This window comes from Fonsecaea monophora (genome assembly GCF_001642475.1).
Source record: "Fonsecaea monophora strain CBS 269.37 chromosome Unknown Scaff81, whole genome shotgun sequence".
NCBI classification, from domain to species: domain Eukaryota; kingdom Fungi; phylum Ascomycota; class Eurotiomycetes; order Chaetothyriales; family Herpotrichiellaceae; genus Fonsecaea; species Fonsecaea monophora.
In genome coordinates, this window is record NW_019174012.1 from 34,877 (window position 1) to 52,220 (window position 17,344).

General features: G+C 53.6%; 6 protein-coding genes across 6 annotated transcripts; 2 read left to right on the top strand and 4 right to left on the bottom strand.

The window, feature by feature from the left end:
* Positions 1-764: 764 nt before the first annotated feature.
* Positions 765-3,183, top strand: AYO21_08862 (hypothetical protein; the record flags this gene model as incomplete). The annotated part of the gene is made up of 2 exons (XM_022658803.1): positions 765-1,683; positions 2,831-3,183. The coding sequence occupies 2 exons, from the start codon at positions 765-767 to the stop codon at positions 3,181-3,183; spliced, it is 1,272 nt and encodes a 423-aa protein (XP_022508853.1).
* A 275-nt stretch (positions 3,184-3,458) lies between these two features.
* Positions 3,459-5,717, bottom strand: AYO21_08863 (hypothetical protein; the record flags this gene model as incomplete). Its single annotated transcript, XM_022658804.1, has 1 exon — positions 3,459-5,717. The coding sequence occupies one exon, from the start codon at positions 5,715-5,717 to the stop codon at positions 3,459-3,461; it is 2,259 nt and encodes a 752-aa protein (XP_022508854.1).
* Positions 5,718-6,100: 383 nt separating this feature from the next.
* Positions 6,101-7,870, bottom strand: AYO21_08864 (hypothetical protein; the record flags this gene model as incomplete). Its single annotated transcript, XM_022658805.1, has 4 exons — positions 6,101-7,324; positions 7,379-7,402; positions 7,457-7,672; positions 7,736-7,870. The coding sequence occupies 4 exons, from the start codon at positions 7,868-7,870 to the stop codon at positions 6,101-6,103; spliced, it is 1,599 nt and encodes a 532-aa protein (XP_022508855.1).
* A 553-nt stretch (positions 7,871-8,423) lies between these two features.
* Positions 8,424-10,493, bottom strand: AYO21_08865 (hypothetical protein; the record flags this gene model as incomplete). The annotated part of the gene is made up of 1 exon (XM_022658806.1): positions 8,424-10,493. The coding sequence occupies one exon, from the start codon at positions 10,491-10,493 to the stop codon at positions 8,424-8,426; it is 2,070 nt and encodes a 689-aa protein (XP_022508856.1).
* A 1,061-nt stretch (positions 10,494-11,554) lies between these two features.
* Positions 11,555-12,871, bottom strand: AYO21_08866 (hypothetical protein; the record flags this gene model as incomplete). Its single annotated transcript, XM_022658807.1, has 1 exon — positions 11,555-12,871. The coding sequence occupies one exon, from the start codon at positions 12,869-12,871 to the stop codon at positions 11,555-11,557; it is 1,317 nt and encodes a 438-aa protein (XP_022508857.1).
* A 3,023-nt stretch (positions 12,872-15,894) lies between these two features.
* AYO21_08867 (hypothetical protein) lies at positions 15,895-17,093 on the top strand (the record flags this gene model as incomplete). The annotated part of the gene is made up of 4 exons (XM_022658808.1): positions 15,895-16,037; positions 16,133-16,323; positions 16,452-16,846; positions 16,923-17,093. The coding sequence occupies 4 exons, from the start codon at positions 15,895-15,897 to the stop codon at positions 17,091-17,093; spliced, it is 900 nt and encodes a 299-aa protein (XP_022508858.1).
* Between the last annotated feature and the right edge of the window lie 251 nt (positions 17,094-17,344).

Below are 17,344 nucleotides of genomic sequence, written 5' to 3' on the forward strand. Positions count from 1 at the left end.
AGTAACGAGTGGAGGAGGGGGAGGAAAGAGGAGGAGAGGGAGAGAGGAGGGAGGGAAAGAAGGAGACAACGAGGTGGATGAACGCAGTTGTATTAATTATTATGTGCTCAAAAACTTTTGTAGATATTTGGGTGAATGTTGAGGAAAGTGCAGATGATGAGGATTTTTAAAAGCGAGAGGAAGGTGCAATGACATGACCAGGGGTATTTAGGCACGTACGTGGTACCTGCATCTATCCACCCTGTGACCAGGACATGTTATAGGTAGTGAACACCCTACAAGTCAAGTAGGTACCTACCTAGGCGCTTAGGTACATACTTTAGGTACCTACTGGTAGCTACCTAACTACTCGTAGGTCCTCGTGCTTGCAGTCACCCAGATTGCCGTGGTTGCCGATATGCAAGACACAGGAAAACGCAGCTGCCCAGTCATTATTGGCTGCGCTCCTTCCCGAGCTCATCTCCGATCCAGCTGTTGTGCGACGGGAACTACGTCACTGGGGACCGGCAATGACGATCAGCCCACCGGCTCCGACAACGCCAAGTCGCTAAACTCTTAGTTTTGGTGGCTTAGCATACTTTAGCATCAACTGGCCTCTTGGCATATTCAAGACGTTCACGTGCCAACTCTGACACTTGAACCGAGGCCCCTTACAATCAAGTGTCAAACATTCCTTGGCCTATCGAAATCCAACGCAGATCAAAGCCTCATCCCCTTTCTCTTATCAAAGCATCAAAGGAGAGTGAGCAACGCCGAGGATCACAATGCACCGTAAGAAATATGTTCATTTCAATACACTCGAGCCCATCAAACCCCTTCTTCGAGCCTATACCCTTGGCTATCTCACCGTCACGACGCCCCGGCTCTTTGCCTTCTTGAGAACCGTTCGACGCAGCCATCTGCAATCTCGAGAGATCCTTTCCACCCTACAGAAGATCCTCATCACATCCACCCAGATCAATCGGTTCCCGACTGCAGCTGCTGTCATTGTGGGCGGAGCAACTGCGCTCCCGCACTTAATTCAGGCATGTATTGACTATGTCCTGTCATCACAGCGCAGGGGTACTACACGTCTCAGTAATCGTCTTGCCGCATTGATCCGCTTCTTGTGCACCTTTTGGTCGGCATGGCTGGCATTTAGTCTGCTCAATCGGGATGAAAGCTGGGCTAGAAAGCGTGCGATATCTCAGAGTAATACGACTATCTCAACCGGTGCTCCTCGTACATCGGCTCTACATCAACCACCCCCACCGCCCTATCATCCTCGCTATGCAGGCAAGACCATTGACTTTACGGCGTTTGCCTTCTGCCGCGCGCTGGATGTTGCAGTGATAGCTCTTTGGACTCGAACTAGAAGTCGATCGTGGCATCCGGAGCAACGCAATCCACGTCTCGCAAACTTCACCCGCAAGATTGTCGATCCCTCAGTATTCGCTGGTTCCGCTGCGATCATTATGTGGTCATGGTTCTATTCGCCCGAGCGACTCCCTCGCTCGTATAACCACTGGATCTCGAAAGCGGCCGACATCGACCCTCGTCTAATCCAAGCACTCCGTTTAGCTCGACAAGGTAATTTTGTCTATGGCGAGGATACAGGGCAAGCAACGCTTCTTACAGGCCTTTGCCAGGAGCTGAACCTTCCCGATGAGTTCGCCGACCCTTCAAAGACCATTCCAATACCCTGTGAGCTGTATCATTGTGGGACAGGCAAGAGTTGCGAGATTCATGCGCTTTCTAGGTTTTGGAGGGGTTGGAAATTTGCTATGGGCATATACTTGCCTCTTCAAATACTGACGATTTTACGTTCACCGAAACCCGAATCCGTCCTGAAAGCTCTTCGAGCTGCAGTGAGGTCCTCGTCCTTCTTGGCTGGCTTTGTGGCATCATTCTACTATGCTGTCTGCTTGGCTCGGACTCGGCTTGGTCCAAAAGTCTTTTCGTACAAGACCGTAACGCCCCAGATGTGGGATTCCGGGCTATGTGTTCTGGCAGGCTGCCTTGCATGTGGATGGTCTGTTCTTCTGGAGAAACCGAGTCGGCGACAGGAAGTTGCCTTCTTTGTGGCCCCAAGAGCACTGGCAACCGTTCTTCCTCGCGTTTACGATCGACAATACCGGCACAGGGAACAAGCCATTTTTGCCACGAGCATTGCCACCGTATTGACAGCGTTGACCTCGGGCGATCAGCGGAATGTCCGAGGAGTGCTTGGAAGAATTTTGGCTCGCGTCGTGAAAGGCTGAAAGTCACGTATGCTTATTCCTTTGCCTTGATCTTGGTCGCTCGATTGATCCAATATGGCCAAAATGCTCGACATCAAACAGATTCCATTAAAAGCACCATATCCTGTTGGACGACATGACACCTGCAGCAGCGTCATGGGCAAAGGGCTGCTATATTCATTTCTCCAGTTCTTCCTTTCTGAATCTACCCGACTGTATCGTTCAGGGGCGAGAGCCTTGTTGAACTTATGTCAGCAGTTCGGAATCTGCGCGCGCATGGCCCTGATCAGTACGGAGGCATAGTCCCGCGCTTAAATTTCTGGATCTCTTCGGGAATATTCACTCAGAACACCTTGCAGACTGGCAAACAAACAACAAGGAAAGACAATGCGCGTCATGGATAATTGCAAACTCTGCCCAAGGTTATGAAGTGCGTTGCCATTAGTATCCCGATCTTGTATTGTCAGAAACCCTGAAAAACGTCCACTAGGCTTGGGCAGAACCTAGGAGCATTCATGGCGCTACCCCGTCACCCACTCTGACCACAGCGCGCCTGTTTGATCTACGCGGGTCTGCAAGATTGCCTCGTCGTCCTTTAATGTACGAGTCAGTGGAACTCGCGCCGGAAGATCTCATTGGCGATCCTCCTGTCAATCCTGCAGATCACTGTCTCACAAATGCCGATCTCAGCGATCTCAGCGATCTCAGCGTTCACATGAAGGAACGCTACGCCAGACATCTACTAGCCTGTTGGTATCAGGACATGGCAGGGATTGTCCTATTCACCGCGCTATTTGTGTATTTCAGACTACCTGATAGATCAGCCTGGTCAATTTCATCAGTACAACGAATGACCAGAGACCGAGTCGACGACATTACAGAGGGGAAGTTGACGGTTGCATACTTCATTAAAGCATTTCCAATCCAGGTTCGAGAAATCCGCGATAGTGTTGGACAAGAATAGAAGGCTGCTCAAACAGAGTGATGCTCGAATCGGGTCAAGTCCTTTCCCTCGAGGATACAAGAGATGATACCGCCGTCTTTGCTATTGATGTCGTGAGTAGCGACTCGAGACAATGATAATATATGTCCACTAACTATACAATATACACTCATTATACACCTGGTTTCTTCGACAAATTCCAATTCTCAGGATCTCCATATAAAATACCGATGAAGTGTTAAATCCATGGGTATATATTGCTGGGATCGAGCCAACCACGCACCGTCAGCCGAGTCTTAGTGAATCCGAAACGTCTGAAAGTCCGAGATCAGCGAGTTCACCTGCTGCATGCTCGTCTCGTCGTATTTGTCGAGCAGGGGCCCATGGCTCATTGGCGTCTCATTGCCCGCAGCACGAGCACTCAGGGGACTCTGGGGGTATTGCGCTGCCACCGTCGTGATGGTGGTGCTGGTGGTTGTGCTGGTCATCGTCTCGGTGGGTTCAGGAGCCGCAGCACCGGGATCAAGTGGCGGTGGTGCTGAGAGACGCTCGACCATCAGCTCGGCCAGGTACCAGTATTCATTTGCGTGGCGCATGAATCCCACGCGGCGCCACATCTCGTCTGGGCCGAGATGGTCGAGGTCGAGGTCCCCCGCGAGGGTGGCGTGCTGCGGCTCGCGTGCGAATCGGGTCAGGTAGACGTGCCAGACTCGGCGCCAGGAGCGCAACGCGCGGTGGATCGGGTCCAGCGTGCCCTGGCAGCTGAAGGAGCTCTGGTGGTGGAAGATCAGCGAGTGCAGCGCCGAGGTCATGGCGAAGAGGTTCAGCGGGCCCAGGTCGGCCAGGACCACGCTGGCTTCCTCGTCGAGGTCGGGCCGGTAGAGCAGCTCAAAGGCCGCCGTGAAGTCGCCCGAGACCTTTGGTTGTGTGTTACTTTGTCGTTGATGCCGGTGTTGCAGAGCCCTGAAGCACTCCTCCGCCGTCAAGGCCTGGAAACACGCTTCGGGACACGCGGCATTCATCCTCATTTCACGAACCACCATCCGCGGCGGCAGGTTGTTGAAGATGACAAACGCCGTGTCGAGCAGAAACACCCACAGCAGCACGCGGATCAACTCCTCGACGACGGCAAAGTTTTCGAAGGAGAAATCGCAAAGGTCCATCTGGCTGTAGTCAGGGTGTCGGGCATTGCGGATCCCCACGTCCCGCGCCGCCGCGATGACCATGCTGAACCGCTGCCGCCGGATCCGCCGCTTGCTGGACGTCGTGCCCTCCCAGTTCTGAAAGAGGCAGACCATGTACGAGGCCTGCAGAGCCCTGATCTTCCGTCGCCGCCACCGCAGTTCGCCGTCGCAGTCGCCACGGGCGAGTGTCGCGCTCGGCGGGTCGTCGCAGAAATCGTCGTCGTCAAAGACCATTTCCTCGACGCAGTTGAACCACCGTTTCGCGTTCTCGGCGTCGTTATGGTCCGGAGAGACACAGGCACCGATCAGAGCCATAGCCGCCAGAAGCTCGGCTTTGGCCGTCGTCAGGTCGAACGTGGGTTTGTGGACGATGTTCACATTGGGGTGCCACACCGCCCAGTACAGCTGCACGAACCGCCGGACATTGGCGGGAAAGAAGAACTGGGCGCAGGTCTCGTGGATCGAGGGTGACCACGACAAGGTAATGTAGCTCTTTCGCGACTTGTGCAGCACGATGTTTCTGATCGAAGTCACGATTTCGTGGCACTTGAAGGCCAGCGGATCGGAAAGCCAGCGGCTTAAGCTGGTATTCCCCACGACCGATGGGTTGCCTTCCCCGGCTGCATAATAGCCGAGGCCAAGGCCATCTCTATGTGTGTCCGTGCTGTCTGCCCTTATCATCTTGGATTGTGTCGCCGAGCACTTCTCCAGACCACCTAGCTTGGCAGTGTCAGAGTTGTGGTGGTGGTAGTAGGCGTTGACACGGCGCCGTTGCTCCAGCGTGCCGCAGTCAAACGAGGACACAAACCCGGTGGTACTGGTGAAAGTGTCGAGGAAGCACAACGAGTCGATGTCCTGGTCTGTGGCGCTCTCGGCTGGGTGGCCTGCGTGCGGAGTTTGTGTCCCGGAGTTGTTGAAGTTCAGGAAATCCTGCCACGCGTCATCGAGACCGTGCGCCGGCGCCGGCGAGAGCCCACATGAGATCCAGCCCGTGATGTGCTCGAAAGTGTCGTCAGGGATGTCAACGGGGATGAGACCCGAGTCGTCGTCGTCTGTGATTGGCATATCAGACCGCATGGTAGGAGGACGTAGGAACGACAAGCCCGGGTCTTCCTGTGACTGGGACAAGGCTAGCCTCTTGGGGTGGGGCTCCTCGAAATCCGACGTGGCATCAATGTTAGCGTCAGCGACCGTCTCACACGTCTTGAGGTGCCTTTTGAGCACGTCGGAGCGCTGAAACGTGCTGCGACAGAGGACGCACACGTAGGGCCGTTCGCTGCCATGCGAGAGCTGGTGGCGACGCAGATGCTCGGCTCGTTTGTACGACTTGGAACACGTCGGACATACGTTCAGGGTCAGAGGATCTGCCATGGCATGGCATGGAGGCTTTGCGCAGGGTTGAGTATATTGGGTAAAAGAGTCAGGGGAGGGAGCTATGGATTGGGGAAGAATGCAGTCTTATCTCTAAGTCATTTCTTATAGAGCCGGCACTCATCGGGTGAAATGTCCAGAGAAGCCAGATCCAATTTGTGTGTTGCAGCTTCACGTCAGTCATTTGCATCTCGGCAAATGTTCTCGGTTCCCCGGAAACGCGGAGCCCCGCACAACCTGATTGGTTTGGGACAAACCTACGAGGTACACATCTTTCTCCTCCTCCTCCTCTTCTGCCACAGCATCGAGATCGGGATCAAAAGCTACAATGTATCCAGTCAAGTGCAGCAACAAACAAGTCCAGATCCGCTACAAGGATCTAGCTAAGGCTGCGCAGGGCTCAACCACTGTTTGCTCAGTGGATCCAGGCACTCATTCTCTGCCTTGTGCCACTCTTCCCGCACGATCCTCTCCCTCTCCGCAGACCGCGACGTGATCTTTGCCTGGAACTCTTCGGGCATGCACACGAACCCCTGGGTCAGCCTGTCCTGGTCCGGGAGGAGCTTGTTCCCGTCGGCGTCCACGACCGGCGCGACGTCGAACGCCCACAGGATCCGCGAGATGCCGAGGAACAGGCTGCGCTCGGCGACGTGCATGCCGGGACAGATGCGCCGGCCGGCCCCGAAGGTGAAGACGTCGCGCTTGCCGGCGTCGGCGTTGGCGGCCGAGTCGTACAGACTCTGCGTGTCGTGCATGTACCGCTCGGGAACGAACTGGCGTGGGTTGGGGTGGCGGTTGGGATCCATGTGGATGGCCCAGACGTTGTTCATGACTCCCGCACCCTTAGGTATGAGGTACCCCATGTATTCGTCGTCTTTGGTCACGGCATGTGGCACCGCCCCCAGGATGGTGGTCGGCATCCACCGGAGTGTCTCCTTCATGCACGCACGCACATATTGCAGTTTCGACTCATCATCCATGGTTGGGAGACGGTCGCCGACAGCTTTGTCAATCTCCTCTTGCGCCTTCTTCTGCGCTTCCGGGTACAGGAGCATGGCCTGGATGAAGCCATACAGTGTGCTTGAAGTGGTGTCCGACCCTGCTTCCAGGAGTGTCCCGGATATGTATGCCGCTTGGTCGTCACTGAACCCCTCGGCCTTCTGGGCCTCGGCCATGCCCACACAGAAGCACGGCTTTATCGTCCCGTTCTTGATGTCCTCCTTCGCGTTCAGCCAGTGTCTCAGGTACAGGGCCTTCTCGTGCTTGTGCAGCGTCTTGGCTTTCTTCTGCGTCGGGAGCAGGAAGTCGGGCAGGCTTCGCAGGATAGGGTAGAAGTCGATCAGCCCCGCAGCACCGGTCTGGTTGATCTCGGCGAATTCGGAGAAGCCTTCGAAGAGCTGCTTCATGTTGGCGTCTTCGTATGTGGGTGTCCTCCAGCCAAAGACCATGGTGGTCGTCAACGCGTTCGAATACCTCCTGATGTGCTTGAGAAAGTCGTCGGGCTGCTCCAGGAGCTGGTACAGCATCTGTTTGTTCTCGAGCATTTGGTACGGAATGTAGGATTTGGATGTGTTGACGTTGAGCAAGCCGTGGATCATTTTACGGAACTGACAAGCGGTGAGTCAATGTATATGCTTTCAGGACAATCACCTGCCACTTACGCCTCTCCATACTGGCCCGTATCTCTTGACAAGCAGTTAGCAGCGGTTCGAGCATCCAAGACGATTGGTTCAACGCACCATCATCAGCAACCTCAAGCCTCCACTGCACAATGTCTGGCCGATATACATGTCCAGCCTGTCCGAGTATATGCCGCTTCGTCTGTCAAGAAGCTCCTTCACGGCTTCGTCACTCGATAGTATGATCAATACTTGCGTGCCGAGCATCAAGCTGTAGATCGGACCATATTCGCGCGCCCACTTCTCGAATTGTAAGTGTGCATCCCGGGTTGGCATCTAGAGACCGCAAGCGAGTCGGTTAGATTCTGGCAATTCCACTGGCGAAGTAACTCCAAGTACCTGGTGAAGATTGCCCAACAGTGGCAGCGTAGGAGGGCCGGGAGGGTAGCCCTTGGGCCTGCGGCCTATGGATAGTAGACGTATGGCGCCGACTATCAGGGCCGCCACAGCCAGCAGAAAGTACATGCCCGGCATGATGTCTGGAGCCTGAAAGAATATCCAGCACAGTGAGAGACTAAGTTGCGTGTTATGACCGACGGCCAGGGACTGTGCGACTTAACTATAAATCCTCCCATTGAGGAAGATGTATGTTGGTCACCCATACCCTTTTAGATGGACTTCTATTGGTCCATGCTAATCGTGTAATCGAATCCCGATCGGGATCCGCTAAGTGGGGAGGTGGGATGCCCAGGGACAAGCCAGAGTTGCGGGGGTGGGGGTGGGATGAAGACCTACAACTAGTCAGAACAAGTTGTATTGTGCGGAGATGGCGGGAGCAGAAGAGACTTCGAGCATTCTCGGGTTCTCTGGACTTTGTGATGCTCTCTACGGTTGATTCTATACCTTCGCAGCAACCCTACACAAGCTAGCGCCAGTCTTTCCCCAGGAAGAAATTCGGTGGTTGATGTGGAAATGTCCCTCTCTTTGCGAGCCTGAGATATCCAGCGTGGTGTTTGTAATTGAAATATCCGCACCTACCGTGATGGCATTTTGTCAGGATGGAGATGAGCTTGTGTGGAATAGAATGCTAGTCTCCCAGGTCGTGTAGCTCTGAGTCCACGGCGGCCGGTCCTTGTTCCTGGTCGCGAGTCCTGGGTCTCGCGGGAGTGGCTGGATGGAACAGGGGATGTGATCTCGAGAACCGTAACACCCAGTACCGCCATCCATCCACCCCTTGTCTACCACATGCCGTCACTGCCAACTTCATTTTATGGCCGATTCGTGGCAGTCTAATAAGGAGTGTCCGTGTAGTCTTGCACAAAGCTGCACCAGTCATGTGGGCCTGTTCGATAAAAAAGCTCAAGAGACATATGAATCCGAAGAGAGTCATTGCCGCCCAGAATCCGATCCAGTTGATATTGGTGTAGTTCCCATCTCGAAAGAGGATCCTCCCACACAGAGACCACCTCTTGAGAAATCCCTCCAGTACTTTGGGGTTGTCGAAAAAGATCGAATATTCATTCAGATGGAACCTCGCCCCATGGCGCACTGTGAGAATAGCGCTGAGAATGGTTTTTCTGAACCATGTTTCGACCTCAATGACCCACTGCTCTCTGTTGTCGTCGAGGACGGTGAACATGTATGGTCTGATACCGATCTGTTTTAAAGGCATCATCCCATGCCATTCAGTCAGCTCGGCGAGGTAAGTGAATACCGAGAAGAAGGATGGTAGAAGTCTCAACAAGGCAATCACTTCTGCAAGAGAATCGACACTCAGATCGGGATATTTCACTATTTTGTATGCTTGCGTCGCCCCTCGACCCCACGGCGTACAGACTCCAGACCCTATCACGCAGTACTGGGAAGTTTCGAAGCAAGCCAGTGCTGTGGCTTCACGGTCTGCGTAGTAGTGGTCGGTCTGATTCGACCAGTCCATGTTGTGAGCAGCAAAGAAGGGGTCATCGACGGGACCCAAGTATTGTGTGGCTCCAGCTCGGTATACGATGAGGTACGCCAGTCCGTCATCTCGCTGGATGCTTTTGTGTAGTGTTTCTGGGTCGACCATGACACCCTCGTAACCAGCCCAGCGCCTAGGCAGTACTGTAAGGTCGTAGGGACTATGCTCCCGCGCCATGCGAAGGCCCGAACTCTGGTTGGACACGATGTTGGGCCCGTTCATGGTGTTTAACGGCATGGTAAAGTTTGGCCATATAGCTTTTCCGTTGGGAAGATCGAAATTTCTGGTAGATATCCAGGTCTCAATTGGCGTATCTCTTGAGAAGAGAAGAAAGGGTGTGAGATCAACCGGCGCGCAAGTGAGCCGGTGGTTGAATGAAATCTGTGCTTTGGAATTGACCCCCAACTGGCGTGCAGTCACATTGCTATGGGTGATCTGGAATGGACGTGTCTGGTTGTGGCAGATGTTTCCAGGGAATGGGCAATAGTCCAAACGCTCCTTGGTCACCACCGGCTGTTCGAGATAAAACGGAGCGTCACAGCCACCATCCAAACGATCCAGGCACTGTGAGAAGATGGCCTCTGACTTGGGCGAGATAGAAGTAAGAGTGAACAGGTTGGCTAACTTGTCCGACTTCAAACAACTGTCAGTAGCCTTTGACCTCACTACTGGGGTTTCTGCAGATCCGAAGGAGAGCAGCCAGGGTATAACGACGCCCAGTGTGACGAAAATTGCCACGTTAAACAGTGCAATGATACCAAACCAAGGCGAAGTCGCTGGCTCGTCGGATCCCGACTCTTGCTCTTGCTCTGGCTCGGGCGCTGACTGAGGAGTGCGCCTTCGCAGCATCGAGGCCCTCTTTCTCCACAGGTTGGAGATGCCACTTTTAGCGAATGGGAGAACTTCGGCAATTGCTTTGCCCTGTGAAAGATGTAGCAAGGGTTCGGGAGAGGATTCATCAGGAAGCCTGACGGGCCGGACTTGGGTCCGGGTGAGAATGACATAGCGGTAGATGACCCAAGCGCGTGTCTGTGTAACGGCAATGAAAAGCGCGATGCCAGCCAGGATCAATAGGGCATTTGAGTCCGTGACAGTCCAGATCCACTTCCGAAGGGCTGATTCGTCATGTCTCTCCCAAACCCCCTCATACGCATACCCAGCAAGTTCATTGTACTCTCCGTCTGAATCTTTGAGTAGCATCGTTGTGGAGTCCAGAGAAGCTGCTGGATATTGGGAAGCTCATGTTCCGAACTTCGACGCGGCGCGGCCATGGGGCGCAAAGCTGACTTATAAGGTATTGTCATGATACCTCGCCGAGAAACGAGGCTCGTGGTGGATGTGTCCGGAAGCAATGACTAGCTGTGCCTTACTAGGCTTCCTGGCGGGCTGTGCCGTGACTCATGGGGGGGCAGTGTCACCCAGAGTGTGTCTGCAGCCTTTGGCTAGCCATCTCGTATTCATGCACGGTGAGGCACTGAGGCTGATTCTTGGCTCTTGGGTGTCGACTAATTCGGTTCGCAAGGCAGAGAGCTGGCAGAGAGGGCTAAGCGAGACAGCAAGTGGCAGACATTCAGCTAGTCGCTTGACACCAGGACTTGACAGAGGACCAAAAGGGAAGATGTGTCCGTTAATTGCCACACCAGAAAACGAATACGGTCGGGACTTGGAGATTGGTGGTGTGGAAGCAACCCATCTCCTCAAAGAAAATCACAAATCTTGGTAATAGTAATGCTGCGCCCTGCTATCAAGCATATTGAAAGACTGATACCTCACACCTACCTTTCAAAGAGGTAAGAATCCGTCATAGCAGGAGAAGGCAAGGTCGATCCTCGCACGCCTGATATTTGAGGCCAAGGCGAGGGACTCGGCCCCTCAGCTGGAGGTTCGGCCCGATAGGGAACGGACCCGTTTGGGAAGGTTCTGACGCTGCCCTGTCATTGGAATAAAGCGGCACCTCTGGCGTTCCTAATGCAGACTTACCATGATGACGTAAATTTTCTATCACTCTGGTGCAGCCTCACAGCCTTGTCGACCCTCAATCACATCCGCTTGAGGACCAGAAGAATTCTCGTCATTTGTCCAGGGCTTTATTTCTTGGAAAACTCTTGCTCTGTAGCTGCTACTTGTAGCAAATCACCTCGCCATGCCGGCTGGAACAGCGCAGACTAGATCCCATGGTTCTTTCACCTCTGCCTTCCTTCATCCTTTTCCCCTGGTTGGGCCCCCTATCACCTCCACCCATATAGCAATCCCTTTTGCCCTCAGATATATACACTCAAGAACCCCTTGGGGAAATCCATCAACGACTTACTCCACGGCTTGCCACTTGCGCACGACTCCGGGTCGTACCCTGCCTGGGTGAAGATCTTCTGGATCTGGCGCCGGCGAATTCCTGTGTTTGAACCCTCGAACAGGGGCAGGCAGAGAGCGTCGTTCATCATCAGCCCGTACGGCTGCGATGTCGCGTATGCGGTCACGCCGACGGCCTGCATGGCCTCGAGCACGCACTGGATGGCGTTCTCAGAGCCCCAGACCTTGGCCTGGTACGCCATTTCAGCCTCGCCGGTCGTCTCGAGGTAGTGGCACGCTTTCCAGGTGAGGTAGCGGGTGGTCTCCTCTCGCATCTTCATGCTGATGAGGAAGTCTGCGACCGACTGGTAGTTGATGGTCGGGACATTGCCTCCGCGCTTCTCGGTGGTGACGATCTTGTGCGTGTGTGCGAAGCAGCTCCGCATCAGGCCCGCGGACCCTGCGCCCACCAGGGCTGCCGACTCGGTGAAGGCCGCCACGTTGACCATTGCCCCCTTACCCGGCGGCGCGAGGATGTTCTTGACGGGGACGCGGAAGTTGGTGAACTTGGTGCGCGGGCCCGAATGTGCGCGGAACCCGTGTGTCTCAATGTCGTAGAGCACTTCGAAGGCGCCTTTGTTCTTGTCGTCTTCAAAGTCGGCGCGGGTTAGCACCACCATGGACAGAGTCTCCTTGGGGTCTCCCTTGTCGCCAAAACGGCACAGCAACGTCAAGATCTCGGGGCCCTTGAAGTCCCATCCTGCGCTGTTGGAGGCGAACTGCTTGCCGCCGTTGATGACGACCTCGTCGCCCTCGACCGTGGCCAGAGTCTGCACCCCCAACCCACCCTCGTTCTGAAGGTAGTTGGCGCTGCCTCCCGGCTCGGTGAAGCCCAGAGCCGCCAGCGCGTCCCCCTTGCAGTCAATGAAGGGGGCCAGGAACCGTTTCTTCTGCTCGGCGTTGCCGTACATGAAGATCGGGGCCAGGCCCAACCCCGTCACGAGCCAGGTGATGGGAAAGCTGGAGTCGGCGGCAAAGAACTCCTCAGTGATGAGGGCCAAGTCAACCAGGCTCTTGCGCGACCCACCCTCGCTCTCGGGAATCTGGATTTTGATCCATCCCTCGGCCACGCACTTGGCGTACGCTTCGCGGGTGGCCCGAAAACGCTCCTCCTGCGTGGGCAGTTTCAGATATGCTTCGCGCGTGGGGACCAGGACCTCCTGGGCAAACTTCCGTGCGTCGGCCTTGAGTTTCTCCTGGTACGGTGACAGGGTGAAGTCGATCGCCATGGTGGGATCGATTTGTTCAGATGGTAAGGTGTCTGTGTGGGTGCGGCACGACTAGACGAATAGGTTGGGAGAGAGGAGACGTGGATATATCAGACGTGGATATAGATATAAATATAAATATGTATACCTTCCACTGCAAAGGTAAGACCGACCGGTGGCCTCGATCAGAAAGAGATTGTCTGTCAGAGTGACTCTGAAGTCTTTGGATATCTTTGATGAAACATGCCGGACACATCCTCCTTTATATACACCCCATGGTGTTCTTGGTGCTGTTTGCCCTCGCACATCCTTCTCCTCCATACACCATACACATACGCAGACACACATACCAAGTTCTATCAAACCAGGAATCAAAAAGACTCTGATATCGCACAGCCTTCAAGCGAGACCCGCACTGCCATTCAGGGTCTTATCTGAGTTTGAAGTCCTCGCGCTCAGGAGCCAAGTAAGGCCCTCTGTGTAAACAATGCATCCTGCTTCCTCTAACCAGACATGATTGTCATTGCTCGTTGACTCGGCAGATCATCCCCTTGATTGCGCTCCTCGGCACGGAATCAAATTGCGGATCCGCACGCTGGTTGGTTGACGGGTTGCATTATTACGGGGATTGTCGTGGAAAGCTACCTAGACAGAACAGCTAGGCTGGGGAATTGGGACAATAGAGAGGAAATGCATTGATAAGGGAATACGTATGTACCCGGGACGCCTGGCGTATATGCTCTCGACATTGATATTACCAGGAATGGATCACTTGTATTCCCCCCTCTCGGTTCAAAGACATTGACCCAGTATCTACCGCGACGCGTCTTACTCCCTTGTCCTATTTGTCAGAGTACAAGGCATCTCTCGCTTCCATCTTTGATTGGGTGTGATGTCTCTTGTCTACTGGTCTTCCCTAGCGTCAAGCTCACGCTAAATTAATCAATGTGGCTTCTGTTTCGGTTTGCCGGCACCGTTATCATTGAACCTCCTCTGGGCCTTTTGTTTTATGTCTGGGTTATGCGCTGATCGGTACACAGCATACTCAGAGACCTTGTGTTACTGGAAGATTAGGTCTGACACGGCTCCCGTTAGCAAAACATACGTAACTCGCCATACATCTACTCCGTATCTCTTCCTAAAATTGTTATCCGCTACTGGGCCGTGAGTAGCACAGCCACCAAACCCAAAATGGAGGGGCAAGACTCAATCCTCGTCTCGATGTGTCGATGCTCTCCTCTATATTTGACCAATCAGTTGATGCATTTACAGATATCCGAGGAGATGAGCTGCTTCTGCGTGGAGTCTCTGCATCGTTCCATACCAGACGACGGAAGCCGATTCTTCATCGAGCGCTCCCATTCCGTATACTCGAGCTTGATCGCCTATGTCCGAACCGTTGATCAAGCTGGTTGTTCTCTTCAGTACCAGCAACCTCGACTCCAACTCTTATCTCGATTCCCCAATTCGGTCGACAGACAGATCGTCACGGTGCTGGCGCGTGTCCTGTCGCACCCGCGGAGATGCAGCGAGGTGATGAACAATCAACCCCGTGGGTTCGGAAGCTGTGATATCCCAGCCCACGTGCTCCACTCATATCAAGTTGCCGGAGACTGCGCTCAATGGTCGAACCAGTGCTTGGTGGGCCTGTCTAGCAGGAACGAGCCTACTGGCTGTCCTCCGAATGCTTTCCTTCGGTCCGTCCTCATCAACGGAAATTGTAACTGGTCAAGCCTGAGGGGATGGATTGATCTCTGATCCATCTTTCCACCAGCGTCAGCCTTGTTCACCTAGGCGCCTCGACTCCTGACGCTTCCAGAGTGCTAACCTCATCTGGTATCTTGGGTCGAGGCTCTCTTAACAGCCTATCAATCATTGAAATAAAAGCAGACGACAACTGCTTCTTCAGATTCCGGCAATTCAATGCTAGTAGGCCGTCAGTTCGGCCGAAAATCGAGGTGTCCGATATTGTACATTACCATATGGCGAGCCGAGATAAGAGAAGTGTTGACTTCTATCTCCGCTTGCGAGTCTCTGGGATGAAGCATTCGACAGTCTGCAACCTCTATCGGCCTGCATATAATCTGTCTGTGGACAGCGCTCTTCGAATATGGTGGCTGCTTTCCCCACAATCGCGAACTCATCTGTTGCCTATGAGGCAAGATCGTCTCGGTATCACGCCGGCTCCAGCTCCAGGTCCACTCACTCTACCGCCATGTCGGAACTGCGGCCAGTTTCTCGTCCCTTTCCCTGCATCCTCTGTGTTGGAGAAGCAATACTGCATGTATCAATGAAATCTCCTCACGCCCTTGTTGGTTTAGTGGGCATTAGTCGCAATGATACAACCTCAAAGAAGGAATGATTGTGGAGTCTCCCAGTCTCCAATCGAAACTTCTTTTGGACAACTCAAGCAGTCACCGTGATAGAGGAAAACCGGCTGCCTCTATCTGCTGCTGGCGCGATTCTCGATCTGGCCGAAGCATTTCCCAATGAGGTATGTTGGCAGCGAGCTGCGCTTGTTGGCACGGAATGGTTTCGACCACCGCAATTCTCGGTTAGTCCCTCTATTATAAGACTGCGATCCACATTTTGCAGGAATTGAGTCTCTTCAATCTCAACGAGGGACGCTAGCGATCTCCATGATCACTCAAGTATATCCGCGGACGTCGCTGCTGTCTTTCTGACGACGAAGACTTGACAATCACACTTATCTTTGTCCGTCTCAGACTACCCAGTTCTTCGACCGCTCTGGAACCTCTTATCTGCCAGCTCAGTTATCGAAAATCGTCGATAGGCTGGTGTGACTATCAGGCTCTCAGTTGATAGTCGACGATCAACAAGGTGGATGCAGTGATCGGAAAAGGGGGGAGATGCCTGGCTGAGCTCAGCCCGTCCCCCCTGGGCAGGACATGACAGCCTCCCAGCCAATATATCAAGTCACACGACGGCAGAATCTGACACACACTCTCTCGATAGATGCAGATTGCGAAGAGTTCATAGAGAGCAACCACCATCAATCACACCCCCCGATCAGACGAGACGCAATGGAGAAAGAGACGCCAGACCAGATGACTCGCATTGCCCGCGAGATCTCCATGTCGCCGTCGACATATGAAAAGATCTACCTCTCGCCACCGAACAGCGACACTCGAGAGCTGCGCAAGGCCTTTGCCAATCCGACTCCTTTGTGAGTGTTCTTTCCAACAGCCACCCACTTTAAGCCCTGTCTCTTTATATGCCGCCCTCTTTTCTCTTCTTGGAGGACTAATGCGTCGACTTTAGATGTCTTCTAGGCTTCATCATGAGCCTAGGACCCTTGTCCTGCGATCTCATGGGCTGGAGAGGCGCTGGGGGCAATGGATCCTCGTCAATCGGTGTCTTCTTCTTCATGGGCGGACTTCTGATGATTATCGGCGGAGTCGGCGAGTTCATCTTGGGCAATAGCTACCCCTTCATTGTCTTTTGCGGCTTTGGTGCGTGATAGTTTCGGGTCTCTTGGTCCCTTCTTGGGCCTTCTGCTCAATTTTTTCTTGTGGCACTTCATTCCTTTCGAGAACAAGACCAATGTTATGGTCGTGTACTGACGTGCAACCTTGTACAGGTGGATGGTGGTTGAGCTTCGGAGCAACACTGAAACCTTCCTTCGGAGCGTACGGAAACTACTCGCCAGATCCCACGGATCCTGCTGCTGGGTTGTCTACCACAGGTTTTCTTGCTGGTTTCGGTATGTCCTCCTACCGCGAAGACGGGGTTAGTCCCTTTTTCACATGGAGAGTCTTTGAAGAACATATCAGACTGACATTCGGGGTTCTGTTCCTAGGATTTTTCCTCCTCTTCATGGCCCTCTTCTGCTTGGTCTGCCTCATCTGTGCTCTGAAGCTGAACATCTGTCTGGTCATCATCCACAGTACCCTGGTCATTTGCTTCTGCCTGCTCACAGGTTCGTTTTGGCATTCAGCGGAAGCAGGAACAGAAGTCGCGTCGAAGTTACTGATCGTGAGTCCTACCTTCCCATCGTTGGCAACAGGAGGCAAGATGAGCTGATAGCGGATAAACAAATGATCTTACACAGGCGGGTGGAGCGTTTGGTTTCGTGTCAGCGGCGGCGGCAGGCTATCTCTTCCTGTCGCAGATGCTTTTGACCGTCGAATTTCCTGTTTCTCTTCCTGTGGGCGATTTGAGTTCGCTCTTTGCGCGTCATCAGAACCAAATCAAGGGAAAGGCACAAGGGGTGGATCCTTGAAGGCAGGCGCAGCCTCGACAGCTGGTTAGGAGGAGTTAACAGAAGCCCCAAGATTTTGTTGTCCATGAGCTCTTAGACTTGCCGATTGTGTATGCAATCTAGCTTAGCCCTCACTTCAGGTAGATCTTTGAACTGAACCACTGTCAAGCCGTCTGCGCCTGGAGCATATTATAGCCTTCGTGGAAAAGACTCCATTTGTAACTTCCAAGACGCTGGTGCGTTCCAATCAGGACTGTTATGCAATTCACAAC